General features: G+C 45.8%; 1 protein-coding gene across 1 annotated transcript; it reads right to left on the bottom strand.

The window, feature by feature from the left end:
• Positions 1 to 324: 324 nt before the first annotated feature.
• Positions 325 to 25336, bottom strand: dnd1 (DND microRNA-mediated repression inhibitor 1). Its single transcript, XM_072264551.1, has 5 exons — positions 25166 to 25336; positions 18874 to 18996; positions 7283 to 7750; positions 4892 to 5359; positions 325 to 394 (listed from the first exon to the last, which is right to left on the bottom strand). Exons 2-5 carry the CDS (start codon positions 18989 to 18991, stop codon positions 387 to 389), a joined length of 1062 nt encoding a protein of 353 aa, XP_072120652.1. The 5' UTR covers positions 18992 to 18996; positions 25166 to 25336; the 3' UTR covers positions 325 to 386.

Here is a 25336-nt window from a genome sequence, read left to right as displayed (position 1 = left end):
AAATTGTTCAAAAAAGATCCTAATCAAACATTTTCTTAATATCATTGCCTAAAGTATCGAACTCTTAACTCTGGCTGAACGTATTCTTATCTATGACTTCACAATGTAAATCTGTAGACAGACGCAGAGGTATTAAGAGCCTCAAAAAGAAATGTAAATTGTAAAAGTTCACTGACTTTTGTTTAAGTGTTTAAAACAAAAAGCAACTTTGAGAAAACTAACAGTAACTAAACTTAAATCTTTAAATTACTTATTTTTAAACAGTGATAAATAAACTTGAGCAAAAAAACTTAAAACAAAAGTTTGCATTCAGGAAATATGTAGCTCAGAGAAACCAGTCATTCAGGTTCGGCTCTCTCGAGTATTGGGGGGGGGGATTAAAGCCATCAAAACCCTGTAACAAAAATGGAAAACATGTTAACAATATGAAGCATACTCAGTGTATTCTGTCCCAAGTGCATGAGGCTTAAAAGATACAACTATTGTTGACCCAAATCCATACAAATGGGTTATGCCGAAACTTAAGAGGAAAATGTAACTGTTCCCTGAATAAAACAACCCCATTATAAGCAGCCCCAAGGATTTAAATGCAACTAGGTCTAAAAGCTTTTAGACAAATGCAAGGAACAGCTAAAGTCAAGCTAACTGGGGAACAAAAGCAACATAAAGAGGAAAAAATCAGAAGGGAATATGATGAGCATGGGTAGCAAAAGCCTAGAGTATAAAAGCTTCAAGAAAAGATTGAAAGGGATGGCGGAGAGGGGGAACGTGACCCCATTAACAGCTGATGCAGAGGCAGAGAAAGATGTGAAAGCCTACCCGCCATCAAGGACATACATACAGAAAGCTGCCGGAAAAGGGCCAGTAACATCCTCAAGGATCCCACCCACACTGCGGTTTGTCCCACTCCCATCAGCGAGGAGGCTACGCAGCATCCACCCCAGGACAACCAGATTCAAAAACAGTTACTTTCCCCAAGCAATAAGGCCGATCAACACCTCCACCCACTAACCCACCCCTCCACACCCCCAACCACCACGACTTTCATTTCCTGTCAGAGTCACCTTATGTACAATCAATCTGCGGACATAAGCTATCTTATGTATTTATATTTATAGTGTGTTTTTATTATTACTGTGTTCTTTTCTTAACTAGTTATCTAACATACATATATATGTGTCATACTGTGTCCAGTTCTGGTCACCTCACTATAGGAAGGATGTGGAAGCATTGGAAAGGGTACAGAGGAGATTTACCAGGATGCTGCCTGGTTTAGAGAGTATGCATTATGATCAGAGATTAAGGGAGCCAGGGCTTTACTCTTTGGAGAGAAGGAGGATGAGAGGAGACATGATAGAGGTGTACAAGATAATAAGAGGAATAGATAGAGTGGAAAGCCAGCACCTCTTCCCCAGGGCACCACTGCTCAATACAAGAAGACATGGCTTTAAGGTAAGGGATGGGAGGTTCAAGGGGGATATTAGAGAAAAGTTTTTTACTCAGAGAGTGGTTGGTGCGTGGAATGCACTGCCTGAGTCAGTGGTGGAGGCAGATACACTAGTGAAGTTTAAGAGACTACTAGACAGGTATATGGAGGAATGTAAGGTGGGGGCTTCTATGGGAGGCAGGGTTTGAGGGTCGGCACAACATTGTGGGCCGAAGGGCCTGTACTGTGCTGTAGTATTCTATGTTCTATATATAGTAATTCATAATCTTTATTATGTATTGCAATGTACTGTAGCTGCATAACAACAAATTTCATAGCATATATAGGTGATATTAAACCTGATTCTGATTTGATTTTTTTTGTGCAGCATCAGAGGGTCCGGAGTAACAACTACTTCATTCACCTTTACACTTGTGTACTGGAAATGACATTAAACAGTCTTGAACCTTAAACAATCTTGAAATGGTACATACAGTAATAACGGCAGCTGATCTATTTTAACAGAAAAGTTGCCATACCAGAAAACCTATGAAGAGCACTGCGCTGCTTATTCGATCCAATAATTTGTAAGTAATATAACTACCCCTGAATGGTTAACATGCCACTGTAAATTCCCCAGAGTGTTGAGGTGAATGGTAGATTACGGAGAGAATTAAAGGGAAGTGGAGTTAATGTAGGGTTAGTTAGTAAGGAGCTGAAGGACCTATTTGTGCTGTTTTTCACGACTGGGGTAGCACGGTAGATTAGCAGTTAGCATAACGTTATTACTGCGCCAGCAACTCGCGTCTGTACGTTCTCCTCGTGACTGCGTGGGTCTCTTCCCACATCCAAAAAGACACACGGCTTAGTGGGTTAATTGGTCACATGGGTGCAATTGAGCGGTGTGAGCTTGTTGGGCCGGAAAGGGCCTGTTACAGTAGCTCCAAGATAAATAACAATAAAACAAAAAGACTCTAGATTATATAAAAGAACTAGTTAAATAAGAAAATATTACAGGATGTTACTATGCCTGATATAGAACCCTCCCGCACACAATGTTGGGTCGACCTTTTAAACTACTCTAAGGTCAAACCAACCTTTCCCTCCCTCCCACATAATTGTCCATTTTTCTATCATCCATGTGCCTATCTAAGAGCCTCTTAAATGTCCCTAATGAAGCTGCCTCGACCACCACCCCTGGCAGCACATTCCATGAAAGGTGTACAGTCCTAGTAAGAGGGTCTATAGGTTGTGGAATCAGTTTAGGGTTGTGGTGAGTGAAGTTGTCCACCCCGGTTCAGGAACCTGAAGGTTGAGGGGCAATAAGGAAGAGGGTTATACTTTATGGACAGAACCACAGGAAGATTTGAGGGGTTTTGCTAAGAATGGGGATGTGTTAGAGACTCAGCATTAACATGAGCATTTGTGTAGCCACAATGACTTCACTAATGTGCAGGTGTCAAAGTTCATTTATCATCAAAGTACGTATAGGTATCATATACCACCTCGAGATTTATTACCCCTAATGTATCCACCTCTACTACCGCCCCAGGCAGCACGCTCCACACACTCACCATTCTGTATATAAAAAAAACCTCTGACTTCTCCCCTACACTTTCCTCCAATCACTTTAAAATTATACCCTTTGGATTAGCCATTTCTACCACTGAGAAAAAGTTTCTGGCTGTCCACTTGATCAATGCCCTTTATCATCAATGACTTGGCCTCCACAGCCACCAGCGGCCACAGATTCACCACCCTCTAGCTGAAGAAATTCCTTCTCATCTCTGTTCCAAATGGGCGTCCTATTCTGAGGCTGTGCCCTCTGGGCCTAGACACCACTTCTATAGGAAACATTCTTTCCTCATCCACTCTACCTAGGCCTTTCAATATTTGACGTACAACTAGCCATGGACAATAAATCTCTCCAGTGGGGAAAGTCAAGAAGGGGCAGAGTTTAAAATTGGGGTCAGGAAATTCTGGATTGAAATCCGACACACTGGTCTTCCATACAGAGAGCATCAGAAACCTGGCTGTTGCTCCCCCTAAAGGTTATAGACTTTGGATGGTATAAAACCTGCATTTGGTGAGACAGATAGAGTGATAGAGCCCACATCATTATTACACAGTGTATTGAGCTCATCATAGAGTACTACAGCTGAGAAGCAGGCCTTCTGTCCGTCCAAACCCTGCCAAACTGTCCCATCGAGTGTACCCAGACCACAGCCCTCCATACATCTCCCATCCAAACTACTCTTAAATTTTCCAATCAAACTCAAAGCCAACACCTCCACACACTCACCACCCTCTGAAGTAGATTCTCCTCAGGTTCCCCTTAAACATTTCCCCTTTCACCCTTTACCTATGACCTCTAGTTTCTGGTCTCACCGAACCACAGTGGAAAAAGCCTGTTGCATTTACCCTCATAATTTTGTACACCTCTATCAAATCTCCCCTCGATCTTCTAAACTCTAGGGAATAAAGTCCGAACCTATTCAACCTTTGGCTCCAGTCCCGAAACATCCTTGTAAATCTTCAATGCGCTATTTCAATTTTATTTACATCAAACCTGCAGGAGGCGACCAGAACTGCACACAATACTCCAAATATAGCCTCACCAAGATCTTATACAACTTCAACAAAACTCCCCAAACCCCATACTCAATGGCAGATCAGACTCAATGGGCCAAATGGCCCAATTCCGATCCTATGGTTTTATGAAGGCCAACGTGCCAAAAGCTCTCTTCACAACACCACCTACCTGTGACGCCACTGTCACATAATTATGGTCCAGAATTCCCAGATCACTCTGTCGTCCGGCATTCCCCAGTGCCCCGTCATTCACTCAGATGAAGAAGATTGCAGATAGAACTTGGAAAAGTACAGCACTAGAGAAGGCCTTTCAGCCCATAATGTTTTTGTCAAACCGACTAAAAAGCAAATCAAACACCCAAACACTAATCCCTCATACCTACGCCATGCCCATATCCCTCCGTCTTCCTTATACACATGTACCTATCTAAACGTCTCGTAAGAGCCTCTAGTGTATTTGCCTCTACCACCATACCAGGCAGCACATTCCAGGCATCCACCACTCTCTGAGTAAAAACTTACCCCTCACATCCTCCTTAAACCTACCTGGCCTCACCTTCAATGCATGCCCTCTGGTATTAGACATTTCTACCCTGGGAAAGACACCGTCTGTCTACTCTATCTCTGCCGCTCATAATCTTACAAACCTCTATCAGATCTCCCCTCAGCCTCCGCTGCTCCAGAGAAAACAACCCAAGTTTGTCCAACCTCTCCTTACAGCACATGCCCTCTAAAGCAGACAGCATCCCGGTGAACCTCTTCTGCACCCTCTCCAAAGCCTCGACATCCTTCCTATAATGGAGTGACCAGAACCGTACGCAATACTCCAGATGTGGCCTAACCAGAGATTTATAAAGTTGCAACATCACTCACCCAAGAACATCAGGACCTGGCGGGCAACCTCTTCCCTTAGGACATCCTGGGCCAAGGCCAGATCTCCTGGGGCGAGCATCACCGTCCCACTGAAATGGGCGTCAAGACCTGGCAAGAAGACCTTAAACAAGAAGCAATGCTCATCCAATCCCAGAGGTTGCACGCGATACATCGGGACCCCCAGCTGCTTCTTCGCGCAGTAGGTGTTTAGGAGGCGGACGAGACCACGGCCCTCATTCAGTGGAGCCGAGCTTTCCTCTGACTCTGGTTGCCGGGGCAACCTCCCCCTCTTAACCGTGGAAGAGGAAGGGCTGGGTGCACAACACACTGGGAGCAAGCAAAGCTCACCAGCCATCCCTGGCGACACGGGCAGCGAGAGGCTGGGCGATGGATCAGACAGACGCTTCTGCATTCTATCTGGTTTCACCCAATCAACTTCGATGGGTTGGCCCCAGAGTTCAATAGAGCCTGGAAGGAAAACAAAACACACACACTGTATAAGTTCAAACCTGAAAGTAAATTTATTAAACATCACCCTATACTACCCTGAGATTCATTTTCTTGCAGGCATTCAGAGTGGATATGAAAAACACAATAGAATCAATGAAAAGCTACACACAAAGACAAACAACCAAGATGCAAAAGATGAGAAATACAGTACTGTGTGTAAGGGGTTTCTTCTTTTATGTTACTGCTCAGGCTAATAAAATTGCTTCTTTGTTATGTTATAATAAAAATGGCTTTTCTGTAATAATAAACTGTGATGTTAGGAGTTCTCTCTCTGTTTGTTTGGGTTATATTATTGATAAGAGAGAGAATGAACCAATGAGTGTCAATGTTATTCTTTTTGTGGGTGATATTCTGTCTCATATGGCCGGGAACCGTGTGGTTTGGCAGGCTTTCGGGAGGAGACCCGAAAAGGGAGGACGGGCTGGACGCGCTCTGGCCGACCACCGTGGTTGGTCCCGAGCGGCGAGTCGAGGGGGTCAGAGGGGATCGAATGGTGGAAAGAGGACCCCGTTAGTTGAGCTCCAACAGTTGTGCACAAAGTGATTGAACTCTGATAAGTTTGGCGCCTTTTACTTTTCCTTTTTTATTGTATCTCTATTAATTACATAGTTCCAGTAAGACTTATAAAGTGTAATCTGTAAACCGTACATTGTGTGCTGTCTGATATTTGACGTGTGAGTTTGTACCAGGTGGCATTACACAGCACCAACACAAGCCATGAGACACGGTTTGGCGGGCGGACGGGGTTTCCCCTAGATAAACACGAGCCGATCATCCCCAGCATTACATGTACAAAAGTCTCAGGCACATATATAGACCCAAAGTGCCTGAAGACTTTTGCACAGTACTGCAGTAATTTTATGTATTGCACTGTTCTGCTGCCACACAAAACAAAAACAAATTCCATGACATATGCGAGTGATGACAAACCTGATTCTGATATGGGTTTCTGTTGTGGACTGAGAGTGGGAAGGGGATAGGGGAGGGGAATCATGGTTGGGAAACTGGGAAGAGAGAGAAAGAGGAGAGAGCAGCAAGCACCAGAGAGACATTTTGTAACGATCAATAAACCAATTGTTTGGAATCAAACAACCTTGCCTGGTGGTCTGCTGTCTCAGGGCTGGGTGTGTCAACAACATCACATGAGCAAACAATCTACAAGCAATGACACGCAGGGACTTAGCCTATATTATGATATGTTTTGGGTTTTTTTTGTTTGCTTATATGTTTACCACTAGCTTATGTGTGCTGTATGTGCCTGTGCTGTGTATGACTGCTGGTACTCTGTTTTGCACCTTGGCCCTGGAGTAAGTTTGTTTTGTTTGGCTGTATTCATGTATGGTGCAATGAAAATTAAACTTGATCTTGAAGTGATCAATAATGTCAAGGATGTTAGTTGTAGAGTCCTTGAAAGTGAATCTGTAGGTTATGGAATCAGTTCAGTGCTGAGGTGAGTGAAGTTATCCACAGCGGTTCAAGGCCTGATGGTTGGGGGGCAAGTTTCTTTGTTCTACATTACTTGAATAAATGTTTTCTCTTTGGTCAACTTGATACTGCAGTATTCAAATATGTACTTTCTAACTGGTTGTCTCTCATCTACAAATTTGATTGGAATTTTTCTTGTCTGTAGTATAAAAATAGCTGTTCTATGTTAGGCACTGTGTGTCTCTTCTGTCTCTGTGTGTGTGCATGTGTCATGCAGCGTCTCTCTCTCTCTCTCCCTTCTTCACACACACACACACGCGGACCCATATCACCATTCTGTTCCTATTATCTTTGTCCTATCAACCCTCAGTAAAATAATTGTGAAGCGACAAATTTTGTCCCTCTTTCCTGACTTCTCAAAGAACCTTGGATTAAAACATCAGAATCCAACAGTACCTTCTACCAGTTTCTTCTTCGCCAACGCTGCGGCCCGATGACCCTCATACTTGACTATGGCAGACTTGGTCATCTCCTTCTTCCGATCTGTGCTCAGGTGCAGTGCTAAATCCGACACTCCGGCGGTCAGCTCCCTCAGCACGAGCAGCACCTCCTCCCTGCTCCTCCCCAACGGAATGCCTCCGATGCACAGCCTGTCCTTCTCGGTGCTCCAGCACACCAGGATGGGACGGCCGTCCCTAATCCGGTAACCGTTGAACATGGCGATGGCGCACTGGGCGTAGCAGCGGTTGGCGTATTTGGCATAGGCAAAGCCACGGTTCTCCCCGCTGAACGTCATCATGAGGCGGAACTCGTAGAGTTTGCCAGCGGACTGAAACAGCGGAATCAGTGTGTCCTCGTACAGATCCTGGGGTAACTTTCCAATGAACACTTCCGAGCCACTCAGGGGTGGGGGTCCTGTCCAACCTGCAGGACGAAAGAACAGCTCCAGCCAAAATCACTCAGAAAAGCAAGAAACACAAGAGATTCTGCAGAAGCCAGAAATCTTCAGCAACATAGAGAAAATGGATTTGGCCCAGTACGTCACTGGTCAAACCCCCTAACCATTGTGCACATAGACATGAAATGCTCCTGTAAAAGAACAGCATCAAAGATCCTCACCACCCAGGCCATGCCCTTTTCTTGCTTCTACCATGACGTAGAAGGTACACGAGCCTCAGGACTCACAGCACAGGTTCAAGAACAGTTACTACGCCTCAGCGATCACAAGAGAATAACTACACTCATCTATTAAGATGTTCCCACAACCAATGATCTCACTTTAATGACTCTTTATCTTGTTATTTCGTGCTCTTGCTATTTATTTATATTTGCATTTGCACAGTTTGTTGTCTTCCACGCTCTACTCGATCTTTCATTGATCCTGTTTACAGTTACTATTCCATAGATTTGAAGAGTATGCACGCAGGAAAAATAACTCAGGGTTGTATGCGGTGACGTGTATATACTCTGATAATAAATTTCACTTTGAACATTCAGAAAATGTTGGAGGAACTTATCAGGCTAGGAGGGGAATAAACTGTCGGCACTTTGGGACAAAACTTTTCATCAGGACTGGGAAGAAAGGGAGAAGAAGCCAGAAAAAGGAAGGGAGGAGGGGAGAAGTACACACACAAAATGTTGGAGGAACTCAGGTAGCATTGAGACCAGGGGTTCCCAACCTGGCATCCACAGACCCCTTGCTTAATGGTATTGGTTCATGGCATAAAAAATGGTTGGGAACCCCTGATCTATGAAGAGGAATAAACAGTTGATGTCTCAGGCTGGAGACCCTACATCAGGACTGGAAAGAAAGTGGGGGAGATGCCAGAATAAGAAGGTGGGGGAACAGAGGGGAAGGAGTAAAATCTGGCAGGTGATAGGTGAGACCACCTAAGGGGCGAAGTGGGTGGATGGTGGGGGGAGGGGGGGAGGTGAGACGCTGGGAGGGGATAGGTGGATCAGCAAATTTGCTGATGATACAAAGATTGGAGGTGTGGTGGACAGTGAGGAAGGTTTTCAAAGCTTGCAGAGGGATTTGGACGAGCTGGAAAAGTGGGCTGACAAATGGCAGATGGAATTTAATACAGACAAGTGTGAGGTATTGCAATTTGGAAGGACAAACCAAGGTAGAACATACAAGGTAGGGCACTGAGTAGTGCAGTAGAACAGAGGGATTTGGGAATACAGATACAAAATTCCCTTAAAGTTGTGTCACAGGTAGATAGGGTCGTAAAGAGAGCTTTTGGTACATTGGCATTTATAATTCAAAGTATTGAGTATAAGAGTTGTAATGTTATGGTGGGGTTGTATAAGGAATTGGTGAAGCTGAATTTGGAGTATTGTGTTCAGTTTTGGTCACCAAATTACAGGAAGGATATTATTAAGGTTGAAAGAGCGCAGAGAAGGTTTACAAGGATGTGGCCGGGACTTGAGGAACTGAGTTACAGAGAAAGGTTGAATAGGTTAGGACTTTATTCCCCAGAGCCTAGAAGAATGAGGGGAGATTTGATAGAGGTATATAAAATTATGATGGGTATAGATAGAGTGAATGCAAGCAGACTTTTTCCACTGAGGTAAGGGGAGAAAAAACCAGAGGACATGGGTTAAGGGTGAGGGGGGAAAAGTTTAAAGGGAACATTAGGGGGAGCTTCTTCACACAGAGAGTGGTGGGAGTGTGGAATGAGCTGCCAGATGAAGTGGTAAATGCAGGCTCACTTTTAACATTTAAGAAAAACTTGGACAGGTACATGGATGAGAGGTGTATGGAAGGATATGGTCCAGGTGCAGGTCAGTGGGACTACAGAAAAATGGTTCAGCACAGCCAAGAAGGGCCAAAAGGCCTGTTTCTGTGCTGTAATGTTCTATGGTTCTATGGAAGAAGTAAGGGGCTGAAGAAGGAATCTGATAGAAGAGGACAGTGGACCATGTAAGAAAGCAGAGACGGGGCACCAGAGGATGGAGATAGGCAGGTGAGAAAGGGCGAGAGGGAAACCAGAACGGTGAACAGGAAAAGAAAAGTGGAGGGGGGAGAAACTACTGGAAGTTAGAAAATCAATGTTCAGGGGATCATCAGCCTGAGGCCAAATGCATGTTTAGAGGAGCAACATCTCATCTCGAAGGAAAAATCCTACAAAAAGTCGTGGAGGCAGCCCAGTCCATCATCCTTCCCACCACTGAGCACATCTACATGGAGCAGTGTTGCAGGAAAGCAGCTTCCATCATCAGGGACCCCCTAACCCGGGTCATTCATACTCTCTTCTCACTGCTGCCACTGGGGGAAGGTGCAGGACCCACAGGACCCACAGGACCCACATCACCAGGTGCAGGAATGGTTAGGCTCTCGAACTAGAGGGGTTATCTTCACTCAACTTTACTCATCCTATTACTAAACTTTTCCTCCAACATATAGACTTACTTTCAAGGAGTATTTATCTCATGTTCTTGATATTTATTGTGTTTTTTCTTTTTGTATTTGCAAAGCTTGTTGAAATCTGCACAATGGTGCTTGTCCATCCTGCGGACCATAAACCTAGGAGCCGATTAGGCCATTCAGCCCATCATGTCTGCTCCACCATTCCATCATGCTAACTTATCCCTTTCAACCCCATTCTCTTTCTCCCCATAACCCTTGACATCCTGATTAATCACAAACCTATCAACCTCCATCTCAAATATACCCAATAATTTGGCCTCTACAGCCATCTGTGACAAAGAATACCGCAGATTATATCCTCATAAGATATGGTCTAGGCAGCATCCTGGTAGATCTCCTCTGCACTCTCCCTATATACGTTTTACCTTGGTCTATTCTGTGAAACTTAAAATGAAGCAGAGGAGAAAAGAAACATTCTTAAACACAAGAGATTCTGCAGCTGCTGGAAATCCAGAGCAACACACACAAAATGCTGGGGTCAGGCAGCATCTAGAAAGGAAGGGGAAAAGATGCCAGAATAATAAGGTGGGGGTAGGGAAAGAGGACAAGATGGGAGCAGTCTTTCATTAATTCTATTGTGTTTCTTGTATTTACTGTGAGTGCCCGCAAGAAATAAATCTCAGGTTTGTATATGGTGATGTATATCCTAGTGTGGGCACGTGGCCAAGTGGTTAAGGCATTCGACTAGTGATCTGAAAGTCATGAGTTCGAGCCCCAGCCAAGGCAGCGTGTTGTGTCTTTGAGCAAGGCACTTAATCACACAGTGGTCTGCGACGACACTGGTGCCAAGCTGTATGAGTCCTAATGCCCTTCCCTTGGACAACATTGGTGTCGTGGAGAGGGGAGACTTGCAGCATGGGCAACTGCTGGTCTTCCATACAACCTTTTCCAGGCGCAGATCCATGGTCTCGCAAGACTAACGGATGCCTTTATATTATATATGTATATTCTTCTTCTTCTTGCACCCTTAACTCCTGGTGAAGTCGTCGGGGCGCCATCATGACAAGCTTTTTGTTGTGCTTATCATGTGGCATGTCTTGGGCATCTGAAACCTGGCGGAGCCCATCCCTCTCCAGGTTTGACCACAGCCAATTTCCTCCAACTAGGTGGCTTGCCTTGGTCGTGAACACGTGGCCGTTACAGGTCATCTGAGAACCTTTCCACCCCGGCCGGTGACTTCATCATGGAAGTCATTCACCCAGTGGTGCCGTGTCAAAACCACCCCCTCACGTGGTTTAGCCCGCCAGCTGAAGCGGTTTACCGGGATTTGGCGCTTTGAGCCAACACGTGAGAGATTTAGGAGATGGATAAGGACCAGTGATGCCCGTCCACCCTGTCTGGTAAGGAGCAGCATGCCAGACCTCAAAGGTACTACCTCTATCCAGAGTCCCCTATACCCCATGGTGACGTATATGTACTTCGATAATAAATTTACATTGAATCCTATTCTGGTATTTGATCCTATTCCGGCTGGCTGCCAGTTACCAGTGGAGTTCCACAGAAGTCGGTGTTGGGACCGCTGCTTTTTACATGTATGTCAATGATTTGGATTATGGGATTAATGGATTTGTGGCTAAATTTGCCAATGATACAAAGATAGGTGGAGGAGCAGGTAATGTTGAGGAAACAGAGAGCCTGCAGAGAGACTTAGATAGTTTAGGGGAATGGGCAAAGAAGTGGCAAATGAAATGCAATGTTGGAAATGCACTTTGGTGGAAGCAATAAATGGGCAGACTATTATTTAGATGGAGAGACAATTCAAAACACAGAGATGCAAAGGGACTTGGGAGTCCTTGTGCAAGATACCCTAAAAGTTAAACTCCAGCTTGAGTCAGTTGTGAAGAAGGGGAATGCAATGTTGGCATTCATTTCTAAAGGTATAGAATATAAGGGCAGGGATGTGATATTGAGGCTCTATAAGGCACTTGTGAGACCACACTTGGAGTATTGTGTGCAGTTTTGGGCTCCTTATTTTAGAAAGGATATACTGACATTGGAGAGGGTTCAGAGAAGATTCACGAGAATGATTCCAGGAATGTAAGAGTTTCAGTATGAGGAACATCTGGCAGCTCTTGGGCTGTATTCCCTGGAGTTCAGGAGAATGAGAGGGTATCTCATAGAAACATTCTAAATGTTAAAAGGCCTGAACAGAGTAGATATGGCAAAGTTATTTCCCATGGTAGGGGATTCTAGGACAAGAGGGCACGACTTCAGGATTGAAGGACGTCCACTTAGAACAGAGACATGGAGAAATTACTTTAGTCAGAGGGTGGTAAATCTGTGGAATTTGTTGCCACGAGTGGCTGTGGAGGCCAAGTCATTGGGTGTATTTAAGGCAGAGATAGATAGGCCTTGATTAGCCAGAACATCAAAGGGTATGGGGATGACTGGAAGAATTGGATCAGCCCATGATTGGATGGTGGAGCAGACTCAATGGGCCAAATGGCCTACTTCTGCTTCTATATCTTATGGTCTAACTTCTCTTTGACACTGTTGTGATGCAGCAAAGCTAATCAGTTTTTCTTTAAACCCAGTGTGGGGAAAGGAAATTAAAGGGCCACAGTTAAAGTACCTTGAAATATTCCACAAAATATCTGCTTTGAAACCCTTTAGTTACAAGAAAAGAATCTCCATTCATCAAATTTAAATCTGCTTCTGGTTAAACCAGTTAAATTTGGATGCCATACGGTTGTGTAGTGGTTAGCACAACACTTTGCAGTACAGGCAAACCAGGTTTAATTCCCGACGCTGTCTGTAAGGAGTGTGTACATTCTACCCATGATTGCATGGGTTTCCTCCACTTTCCTCCCACAGACGAAAGAGGTACCAGTTAGTGCAGCGGTCCCCAACCACCAGGCTGCAGACCGGTACTGGGCTGCAAAGCATGTGCTACTGGGCCGCGAGGAAACGATATGAGTCAGCTGCATCTTTCCTCATTCCCTGACCCTCACTGTTGAACTTAAAGTAGCCTACCATATCATACCAAATAACACATAAAACCTAAAATAACACTAACATATAGTAAAAGCAGGAATGATATGATAAATACGCAGCCTATATAAAGCAGAAATAATCCATGTACAGTGTAGTTTCACTTAACAGAATCGGGAAGATTAAGCCAAAACTTATTTGTAGAAAAAAATCGGCACGTACATGCATGCGCACGTCACGTATGCACACGTCACTCATGCACACACACGGGTGCCTGCGCAAGGCTTCATGCTCATAGTAGTCTTTCTCAGGGTATACACAAATCCTGGATTTGACTGCTACTTTTGTCCCTTATTTGGGAGTGAGAAAGTTGGCAACCCTACTTGAACACCGCCCCCCCCCGGTCGGCCGGTCCGCAAGAATATTGTCAATATTAAACCGGCCCGTGGTGTAAAAAAGGTTGGGGACCCCTGAGTTAGTAGGTTAATTGGTCATTGTAAATTGTCCCATGTGAGTAGGCCAGGGTTAAATTAGGGGACTGCCATGCAGTGCAGCTCAAAGGGCCAGAAGGGCCTATTCTGTGCTATATCTCAATAAATAAATAAATATTCTGTCGGGTGGCCTCCAACTCAATGACATGATCATCGATTTCTCCAACTTCTGGTATTTCTCTCCCCTCACTCCTTCCCTTTTTTCCAATCCCCATTCTGTTGTCTCTGACCTCTTCTCTTCTCAATTGTCCATCACCTCCTTCCAGTGCTGCTCTTCCTTCCCTTTCTCCCATCGTTCACTCTCCTCACCTGTCAGATTCGTTCTTCTTCAGCCCTTTACCTCTTCCACCGAACACCTCCCAGCTTCTCACTTCATCTCCCTCCCCCACCCACTTTCCCCCTCACCTGGTCTCACCTATCACCTCCCAGTGTCTCACTTCATCCCCCTCTCCCACCCACCCACCTTCCCCCTCACCTGGTCTCACCTATCACCCCTCCAGTGTCTCAGTTCATCCCCCTCCCCCACCCACCCACCTTCCCCCTCACCTGGTCTCACCTATCATCTCCCAGTGTCTCACTTCATCCCCCTCTCCCTCCCACCCACCCACCTTCCCCCTCACCTGGTCTCACCTATCACCTCCCAGTGTCTCACTTCATCCCCCCTCTCCCCCACCCACCTTCCCCCTCACCCGGTCTCACCTATCACCTCCCAGTGTCTCACTTCATCCCCCCTCTCCCCAACCCACCTACCTTCCCCCTCACCTGGTCTCACCTATCACCTGCCATCTTGTGCTCCTTCTCATTCCCCCCCCCCCCACTACTTTGTTCCGGCTTCTGCCCCCTTTCTTTCCAGTCCTGATGAAGGGTTACAGCCCAAAACTTCTCCTCCATAAATGCTGCCTGACCTGCCGTGTTCCTCCAGCATTTTGCGTGTTTCTCAACCGTTAGTAAATAATGTATGGATCACCTCTACAACACCTCGTGACTTCCTGATGTTTCAAAGGGCCGCACAGCCTATAAAGTACAGGTGGACACTCTCTAGGCGAGAACCCTTGGAAACGAGTGTTGTAAGATCACAGAGAATAACTACCACAGAATAATCCTCCCAATCATCTTACTCTGTACTGGAGAAGTTCTCCACAGACACTCCCCAGGTGACACGAGGGCCCACATGCACCATCTCACCGATTCTGATTCTCAGAAGCAGACATAGCTCAAAGTTTCTTTAAGTGAGCCAAGACTGCGCATGTTACACTAGTAAGTTAATCAGCCACAGGTTAATTCAGATCTTAATTAACTAGGACAGACACGTCCTACAGATTCTAAACATGCCCGAATAACACACACACACATGAACCACTCTCTATTGCACGTCAAGGGCTCTGCCGTGGAGAGAATACAGAGCAGAAAGTTCCTTAGTGTGCATCTGGTGAATCTGTGGAATACACTGCCACATGCAGCTGTGCAGACCAAGTCACTGCCTATGTTTAAGGCAGAGGTTGATAGGTTCTTAATTAGTCAAGGATTCAGGTTCAAGGTTCAAGGCACAAGGCAGGAAAATGGGGTTGAGAGGGATAATAAATCAGCCATGTTGGAATGACGGAGGAGCAGACTTGATGGGCCGAATGCTCTGATGTCTCGTGGACTTTTGCAGCTGCTCTGGCATGTCTTTAGGTCATATTGGCTGTTAATGCAAACGATGCATTTCACTGTATGATTTTTTTTAACTTTTATTTATCGAGATACAGCACAGAACAGGCCCTTCCGGAGTTTCGAGGCACACCACCCAGCAACCCCCGATTTAACCCTTGCCTAAACACAGGACAATCTGCAAAGGCCAATTAACCTACTATGCAGTAGGTCTTTGGATTGTGGGAGGAAACCAGAGCACCCGGAGAAAAATCCACACATTCCACAGAGTCCTTACAAATGACATCAGAACTGAACTGTGAACTCCAACAGCCCCAGCTGTAATAGCGTTGCACTAACTGCTACACTACTGTGACAAAGAAATCAGAATCTGAATCTATACTGTAAGTCTTCACTCAGATAGTCTGCAGATTTCTCTGTGAATGCTTATTCCCTGCTAACAGGGCAGGTAAGACACACCTTAATATAGCAGCCAAAAGTCACCTCTACCTGTACTGCGGCATTCCTTCAGTCTTGCACTGAAGTCAGTACGTACAGACAGGGAGTTACACCCAAGGTGCAGGGCACAGGAAAGTGGGTGACAGGAAGGGGAAAGGGGTTAAGGAGCCAGTGCAGAGTACCCTGTGGCCTAACATGGGGATGACCTAACAGAGGAGAGTCACAGCGATCACGTCTCTCACACAGACCCTGGCTCTTCGACTCAGAATGGGAGGGAGGAGAAGAGGCGAGCTGTGGTGATAGGGGATTTGTTATTTAGGGGAACAGAAAGGAGTTTCCGTGGGCGACAACGAGATTCCAGGACGGTATGTTGCCTCCCGGTGCCTGGATATCTCGGATCGAGTCCCCAGCATTCTTAACTGTGAGGATGAACAGCCCGAGGTCGTTGTGATCTCAGGACTGCTCCTCGTTCCACGTGCTAGTGAGGCCAGAACTAGGAAGATTATACAGTTTAACATGTGGGCAAGGAATTGGTATAGGAGGGAGGAAATCAGATTTTTGAATCATTGGGCTCTCTTTCAGGGAAGGTGGGAGCTATACGGAAGGGACGGTTTCCAGCTGAATTGGAAGAGGACTAACATCCAGGCAGGAAGGTTTGCTAATGCTGGATGGTGAGGTTTCAACGAGGGTTTCAGGGGGATGGCAACCAGAGTGCCAGAACAGATAGTGGAGAGGCCGTAGAGACAGATGTTGTTAAGACTTAAAAAGTCAGGAATCAGAAGGTTGAGCATGTATGGCTAATGTCCTGAGCTGCTTATATTTCAATGCAAAAAGTATCACAGGAAAGGCAGAGGAGCTCATGGCTTGGATCAACACTTGGAATGATGATACTGTAGCCATGAGTGAGACTTGGCTGCAGAGGGTCTTGACGGGCAGCTCCATTCCAGGATTCTGTTGTTTAGATGTGACAGAGCGGGAGGATTAAAAGAAGAGGGCTGGCATTACGAGTCGGGGAAAATGTCACAGCAGTGCTCCATCAGGACAGAGCGGAGAACTCATCTAGTGAGGCGTAATGGGTGGAATGGCGAGGAATAAGAAAGGTATAACTGCGTTAATGGGGCTCTATCACAGCCAATCCAACAGTCAGAGGGATTTAGAGGAACAAATTAGTAGAGAGATTGCAGATGGCTGTAAGAAACACAAGGTTGTTATAGTAGGTGATTTCAACTTTCCACATATTGATTGGGAATGCCACACTGTAAAAGGACTGGATGGGATAGAGTTCGTTCAGGAAGCTCCCTTCACCAGTACATCAGAGTCCCAGCAAGGGAGTATGCAACACTGGAACTGCTATTGGGGAATGAGACAGGGCAGGTGATAGAAGTTTGTGTAGGGGAACAGTTGGCATCTAGTGATCACAGTGCCATTAGTTTCAAAGTAAATATAGGTCTGGTCTGCAGGTTGAGATTCTAAATTGGAGAAAGGGCCATTTTAATGGCATCAGGAAGGATCTGGTAAGCATGGATTGGGACAGGCTGTTTTCTGGCAAAGGAGTACATGGCAAGTGGGAGGCCTTGAAAAGTGAAATTTTAAGAGCACAAAGCTTGTCTCTACCATCAGAATAAAAGGAAAACAGAACAGGTGTAGGGAACCTTGGTTTTCAAGAGACACAGCCCTTGGATAAGAAACACCTTGGAGATGCTTTGCAGGTTTTGACAGGTAGGAACAAATGAGGTGCTTATGGAGTACAAGAAGCGCAAGACAACACTTGATAATGGAATCAGGTGGGTTAAAAGGCATGACGTGGTGATGGAAAGTCCCAAGGGAATCTACAGATAAATGATAATTCTACAGATAACGATAATGCCCCCAGCATTCTCAATACTCTTCTGAGATTGTCTGCTTGGCATCAGTGGTCTCATAACCAGGACCTTGTGATCTGCATCAGCTGCTCGTATGGCCATCCACCACCTGCTCCCATGGCTCCCCATGACCCTGATCGGGGGCTAGGCCGGTGTTACACCCTGCCCAAGGGTGACCTGCAGGCTAGTGGAAGGAAACAGCACCTTGCACCTTCTTTGATGGAGACGTAGTTTTGGTCCCCTAATCTGAGGAAAGACATTCTTGCCATACAGGGAGTACAAAGAAGGTTCACCAGATTGATTCCTGGGATGGCAGGACTTTCACATGATGAAAGACTGGATCGACTAGGCTTATACTCTCTGGAATTTAGAAGATTGAGGGGGGATCTTATTGAAACGTATAAAATTCTAAAGGGATTGGACAGGCTAGATGCAGGAAGATTGTTCCTGATGTTGGGGAAGTCCAGAACGAGGGGTCACAGTTTGAGGATAAAGGGGAAGCCTTTTTGGACCGAGATGAGGAAAAACTTCTTCACACACAGAGTAGTGAATCTGTGGAATTCTCTGCCACAGGAAACAGTTCAGGCCAGTTCATTGGCTATACTTAAGAGGGAGTTAGATATGGCCCTTGTGGCTAAAGGGATCAGGGGGTGTGGAGGAAAGGCAGGTACAGGGTTCTGAGTTGGATGATCAGCCATGATCATACTGAATGGTGGTGCAGGCTCGAAGGGCCGAATGGCCTACCCCTGCACCTATTTTCTATGTTTCTATGTTACGACATACGTGTACTCTGTAATAAATTCACTTTGAACTTTGAAGACATCTGCGTGCATCTTCATCACGAAGATTCGGAGATGAAGGAAGTACACTGGAGAGTGAAACATCACTTGGACACCAGACAGCAAGAGTGGTAGGGCAGAGTAGCTGCAAGCATAATGCCAGCAATCGTGATGAGGGTTCAATTCCCGCTACCATCTCTAAAGAGTCTGTATGTCTCCCACAACCGCGCATGTTTCCTCTGGGTGCTCCGGTTTCCTCCCACATTCCAAAGAGGTATGGTTACACTTGGTGAGTTATGGGTCTGCTATACTGGTTGCAGAAGCGTAGTGATACTTCTGGGCTGCTCCTCGGACTGTGTTGGCTGTTGATGCAAATAACACATTTTACTATGTTCCACTGTGTATGTGACAAGTAAAGTTAATCTCTTTAGCACACAAACTGGACATTGTTCTCACGACTAACCTGGAGGGGGTCCACCAAACTTACGTTGGCCATTGACCTGAACAAGGTCAATGCCCGTTTCTGCCATCCAGGCCTCAAATGCCAGCTTATTAGTAGAGTTCAACAAGATGCTTGCCATCACGTCTGCAAAATAATAATGCAGCATATTTAGCACAGTTAACATGTAAAATTTCAGCACTGAAGGTCTGAAGCATCAACCCTTTATTCCACTCCATAGATGCTTCCTGACCTGCTGAGCTCAAAGTTCGAAGTCCATTACTTGTCGTGGGATTTTCTGTTCAAAGGCATTGGTGTTTCCACACCAGGCTGTGATGCAGCCCGTCAACAGAATATCCACTACACATCTACTGAAGTTTATCGAAGTTTTACATCCTCCAGCATGTTGTGTGCGTTCCTCAAGATTTCCAGCATTTGTAGAATCTCATGTTCAAAACCCTCATCCTTGTTTTTGAATTGCTCCGCAGCTCTCCGGAACCTGCAACCCGCAACTACTAAAGAACTCTACACTCTTCTAACTGGCCCTTTGATTTTCCTCATAATCTCTGTAATTGGAAGCTGTGCCTTTAAGAGTCAAAGCCTAAACCCTGAACTTCCAAGCGTTTTAAGGTTTGACACCTCTGCTTCTATTTGTCTGGTTCTTTATATCCTGATATCTCCTTGTGGTTCAGTAACAACTTTTGCTGACACAGCAGGCGACACAGTAGCATAGTGGTTAGTTATGACAGTGCTAGCTGCAGATCAGGGTTTGATCCCCACTGCTGTCTGGGGGGAGTTTGTACATTCTCCCCGTTACCACATGGGTTTCATCTGGGTTCCCTGCTTTCCTCCCACATGCCAAAGACGTACAGATTAGGGCTGGTAAATTGTGGGCACATTATGTAGGTGTCAGAAGCATGGTGACACTTACAGGCTACCCCCCTGCATAATCCTCGATTTGATGCAAACGGGAGATTTCACTGTATGCTTTGATGTACAAAGCTCAAAGTAAATTTATTGTCAAAGTACATGTATGTCACCATATAAACCCCAAGATTCACTTTCTTATGGGCATTCACAGTAAACAGAGAGAAATAAACAAAAAAAAACAAAATAGTAATAATTATTACACAATAAATAGAGAACATGAGAGGACAGTCATGATGGTCAAGCTGCCCATTTTCTTCGGTTTTTTTGCGGGGAAGAGCGATTTGGGGGTCGATATATCTGCTCTGTTTTTGTTTTTTTTGTGGGGATTTGGGATTTGGGATTTGGAGGTCAATATGCCTGATCCATTTGGCTTATTTTTTGTGCTGGAGGAGGAATTTGGTGGTGATGTGCCTGATCTGTCTTTGTTTTTTTTTGTGGGGAGGTGAGATGTGGGGGTTGATGATTGGACTGTCTTTCTTTCTTGGTTTCATGGCTACCCAGAGAACTGAAGAATTTCAAAGTTGTAAACTTTGATAATAAGTGAACCAATGAACCTTTGAAGAGTCCTTGAAAGCGAGTACATAGGTTGTGGGAACACTTCAGTGTTAAGCTGAGTAAAGTTATTTCCTTTGGTTCAAGAGCCTGATGGTCAAATCAGAGTCAGAATTAGGTTTATTATCGACAGCATGTGTCATGAAATTTGTTAACTTAGCAGCAGCAGTTCAATGCAACACATGATATAAAAGAAAAATAAATAAATTATGGTATATGGATATTGAGTAGATTAAAAATCGTGCAAAAACAGAAATAATTTATATTAAAACAGTGAGGTGATGTTCATGGGTTCAATGTCCATTTAGGAATCACATGTCAGAGGGGAAGAAGCTGTTCCTGAATCGCTGAGTGTGTGCCTTCAAGCTTCTGTACCTCCTACCTGATGGTAACAGTGAGAAAAGGACATGTCCTGGGTAGTGGGGGTCCTTAATAATGAACACTGCCTTTCTGAGACACTGCTTCTTGAAGATGTCCTCGGTACTTTGTAGGCAAGGACCCAAGATGGAGCGGACTAAATTTACAACCCCCTGCAGCTTCTTTCAGCCCTGTGCAGTAGCCCCCCCACCATACCAGACAGTAATGCAGCCTGTCAGAATGCTCTCCACAGTACACCTATAGAGGTTTTTCAGTGTTTTTGTTGATATACCAAACTCCTAATGAAATATAACTGCATCGATATGTTGGGACCAGGTTAGGTCCTCAGAGATCTTGACACCCAGGAATTTGAAACTGCTCACTCTCTCCACTTCTGATCCCTCTATGAGGATTGGTATGTGTTCCTTCATCTTACCCTTCCTGAAGTCCACAATCGACTCTTTTGTCTTACTGACGTTGAGTGCCAAGTTGTTGCTGTGACACCACTCCACTAGTTGGCATATCTCACTCCTGTACGCCCTCTCGTCACCACCTGAGATTCTAACAACAATGTTGTATCATCAACAAAGTTACAGATGGTATATTAGCTATGCCTAGCCACATAGTCGTGGATATAGAGAGAGTAGAGCAGTGGGCTAAGCACACACCCCTGATGTACACCAGTGTTGATTGTCAGCGAGGAGACATTCTCACCAATTCCGCACAGACTGTGGTCTTCTGGTTAGGAAGTCGAGGATCCAACTGCAGAGGGAGGTACAGAGACCCAGGTTCTGTAACTTATCAATCAGGAATTTGGGAGTGATGGTGTTAAATGCTGAGCTATAGTTGATAAACAGCACCCTGACATAGGGGTAGTGAGTGTTCCTGAACCTGGTGGTGTGAGTCCTGAGGCTCCTGTATCTTCTTTCTGATGGCAGCAGTGAGAAGAGAGCGGGTCCTGTGTGGTGGGGTTCCTGATGATTGATGCTGTACATGTGACAAATAAAGCTAATCTTTAATCTTTATCTCTGATTGTTAGGGCTCCTTTTGAAGCAGCCTGATGCTCTCTGCTTTGTTGAGAGAGTTAAACAGCTATCTCAGCTCCATTTACACCTCGACAGGTGAAAGAAAATCAATTGTTTCTGAAGCCAAAAGCTCCATTAACATGTTGGGGAGGTTCGGGTCACAGTTTTTCTGTCACTGGATGCAAATGCCAATATTGTTTCTAGTCAGAGCAAAGGACAGGCCTCAGACTTCAATTTTATTCAGACAATGGCCTCTTGACCTTGTCTATCTTGATTATGACTTGTATGTTATTGTCTACCTGCTGTGTGCTTTCTCTGTAACTGCAACACTTTACTCTGAATTCTGTTACTGTTTTACCTCAATGCACTGTGTAACAAATTGATCTGAATGAACGGTGTGCAGAATCAGAGACCAGTTTTATATCAGGGGCACACGTTGTGAACCCTGTTACTCTGCAGCAGTAGTATGTTGCAATAAGTAAAAAACTATAAATTACAAACAAGAGAAAATCTGCCGATGCTGGAAATCCAAGCCACACACACAGAATGATGGAGGAACTCAGCAGGCCAGGAAAAGGGTACAGTCTTCGTTTCGGGCCGAGACCTTTCATCAGCACTAGAGGGGAAAATAATGAGGAGTCAGAGTTAGAGGGTGATGAGAGGGGAGGGAGAAACACAAGGTGATAGGTAAAATTGGGAGGGGGAGAGGGGTGAAGTAAAGAGCTGGGAAGTTGGTTGGTGAAAGAGATGAAAGGCTGGAGAAGGGGGAAGCTGATAGGAGAAGACAGGAAGCTATGGCAGAAAGAAAAGGGGGAGGTGATGGCAGGTAAGGAGGTAAGGTGAGAGGGGGAGAAGGGAATGGGGAATGGTGAAGGGGGGGGGGGCGCATTCATGACCAGAATTTCAAGAAATCGATGTTCACACCATCAGGTTGGAGGCTACCCAGACTGAATATAAGGTGTTGCTCCTCCAACCGGAGTGTGGCCTCATCACAACATTAGGGGAGGCCATGGATTGACATGTCGGAATGAGAATGGGAAGTGGAATTAAAATTGGTGGCCACTGGGAGATCCCACTTTTTCTGGCAGACAAAGTGAAGCAGGCTGCCTATCTATGTTAACGATAAACAGGAGGCCACACTGGGAGCACTGCATACTGTAGCTGACCCCGACAGACTCACAGGTGAAGTGCCACCTCACCTGGAAGGACTGTTTGGGGCCCTGAGGGTAGTGAGGGAGGAGGAGCAGGGGCAGGTGTATCACTTGTTCCGCTTGTAAGGATGAGTGCTAGGAGGGAGATCGGCGGGGAGGTACAAATGGACAAGGGGTTCACATAGAGAGCAAATCACTGCGGAAAGCAGAAAGTCAGCGGGGGGGGGGGGGAGGTAAGCTAGTGGTGGGATCCTTGGATATGGCAGCAGTTATGGAGAATTATGTGCTGTAGCAGAGGCTGATGAAGACAAAAGGAGCCCGATCGCTGCCGGAGGATGGGGTTGGGTGCAGACGCGCACGAAATGGAAGCGATGCGGTCGAGGGCAGCGTTGATGGTGGAGGATATATATATTAAATTAGCAGTGCAAAAAGAGAACAAAAAAAGAAAGATAGATTGAGGTAGTGTTCATGGGTTCATTGTCCATTCGGAAATCTGACGGCGGAGGGGAACCGTTGGGTTTGTACTGAGCCAGCACGGTGGGTGCAGCGCTTTACAGCTCTAGCAACCTGGGCTCAATTGCCACTGCTGTTTGTATATTCTCCCCGTAAGGGCGAGGGTTTCCCCCAGGTGTTCCGGACTGCCCCCACATTCCAAAGATGTACAGGTAGGAAGGTTAATTGGGTAGCATGGGCTCATTGGGCCGGAAGGAACCAAGCTGGATCTCTAAATTCAAACTTGTTTACTTTTTTTTAAAAAAAACTTCCGCATCATTAGCACTTACAGCGGTTCACCCTTTCGATTTTTGAGGGGGCTTCTCCACCTGACTCAGACCCTCCACGTCCAGTAGCAGAACGGCCCTGGATTCTGGTCCTTCCTCAGGGATGGCTTCCACCCCTCCATTACAAGACGGTGGAATGGTTCCCTCGCACGATTTTTGACCTCACAGTCTTAGGAGCCAAGGAAGATTCTGCAGATGCTGGAAATCTAGGACAACCCACACAAAATGCTGCAGGAGCTCAGTAAATCAGGCAGTATCTTTGGAGAGGAATAAAACGTCAGCTGTTTATTCCCCCTCCATAGATGCTGCCTGACCTGTTGAGTTCCTCCAGCATTTTGTATCCTCGCAATCCTCAATATGACCTTACATCTACTGTCTGCCTGCACTGCACTTTATCTGTAACTGAAACACTTTATTCTGCATTCTGTTATTGTTTCCTCTTGTTCTACCTCAATGCACGGTGTAATGAATTGATCTGCATGAACAGTACATGACAATGATAAACCAATTCCAATTCCCTGTTCACCACAAGACAAAAAAACAGATACTTTCCCCAGACCGCAAGCCTGATCAACACCTCCACCTACTAACCCACCTCTGCACCCCTCTAACCACCACTACTTTAATCATTTCCTATCAGTCACTTTATGCACAGACACTCCTGTGCCTAGCATCACTTTATGGACATACACCCGATCTATCTGCAGAACTACTGCACAGAAAGGTACCAGAAAAGGGCCAGTAACATCATAAAGACTACCACCCACCCTGCTCATGGACTGTTTGCCCCACTCCCATTAGGAAGGGGGTTACATAGCATCCACCCCAGGGGCCCAAGCAGTGAGGCTGATCAACACCTCCAACCTTCATCATTTCTTGTCAGAGTCGCCTTATCACCTCACTATGTTATGTATTTATATTTGTTGTATTTTTTTGTGTTTTTATTTAGTGCTGCATTGGATCCAGAGTAAGAATTACTTCGTTCTCCTTAAAAAAAACTTGTGTACAGGAAATGATATTAAGCAATCTTCAAATCTTTATCTTGCTATCTTCCTTCCACCAAGGTCTGTCTGTCTCTCCCTCCCTCCCACTTTCTTACCTCGCTCAGTATCTCCCTCCTGCCCGAGGGTCTTGGCCCGAACCGTCGACTCCTGCACCTCTTCCATTAGACGCTCCCTGGCCTGCCGCCTTCTACCAGCATTTTGTGTGGGTGTTGCTTGAATTCCCAGCATCTGCAGATTTCCTCGTGTCTCCCTTCTCTGCCTGTTTCCAACTACTATTTATCCACGCCAACTCCTTCTATCTCTATTCGCTCTCATCTGCTGCCCTGGTACTGTTTCTGAGGGAATGCCCGAATGACTTCAGTAGGTGGTTAAAAGCCCTTCCCCTGGCGCCGCTCCAGCCCAGGACCCCGAACTACGTCCCACCGAGAGCCACGATGGACACAGGCAGGAGCGCGCACCCAACATTTCACAGCGTTAGAAACTCGGGCGTAGCCACGAGTGAAAGTCAATCCGCCTACCGGACCATACGGGGTTCGGACGTTTTGAAAGGAGCCGCCACCTTCTCCTCGTTGCGACTTTCTTCACTCCCCAGCCGAGGCTGCCCAGCGATGGGTGGGGTCTCCAGCCACACCCCTGCAGGGCTGCCGGATTGAAATTGCAGTTTAAAGCCGAACAATACTAGGGGGAAA

Source organism: Mobula birostris, chromosome 7, assembly GCF_030028105.1.
Source record: "Mobula birostris isolate sMobBir1 chromosome 7, sMobBir1.hap1, whole genome shotgun sequence".
Lineage (NCBI taxonomy): Eukaryota > Metazoa > Chordata > Chondrichthyes > Myliobatiformes > Myliobatidae > Mobula > Mobula birostris.
This window is presented reverse-complemented; position numbering and strand designations above follow the sequence as displayed.

What these genes read in the sequence shown, in the direction of transcription:
- dnd1 (XM_072264551.1), bottom strand. Translation starts at nt 18,991, where the DNA reads ATGGCAAGCATCTTGTTGAACTCTACTAATAAGCTGGCATTTGAGGCC. An exon ending in GTTTGGTGGACCCCCTCCAG is followed by an intron (nt 7,751 to 18,873) that starts GTTAGTCGTGAG and finishes TTCGTCCTGCAG; the next exon opens with GTTGGACAGGACCCCCACCC. An exon ending in GAAGAAGAAACTGGTAGAAG is followed by an intron (nt 5,360 to 7,282) that starts GTACTGTTGGAT and finishes TTTTCCTTCCAG; the next exon opens with GCTCTATTGAACTCTGGGGC.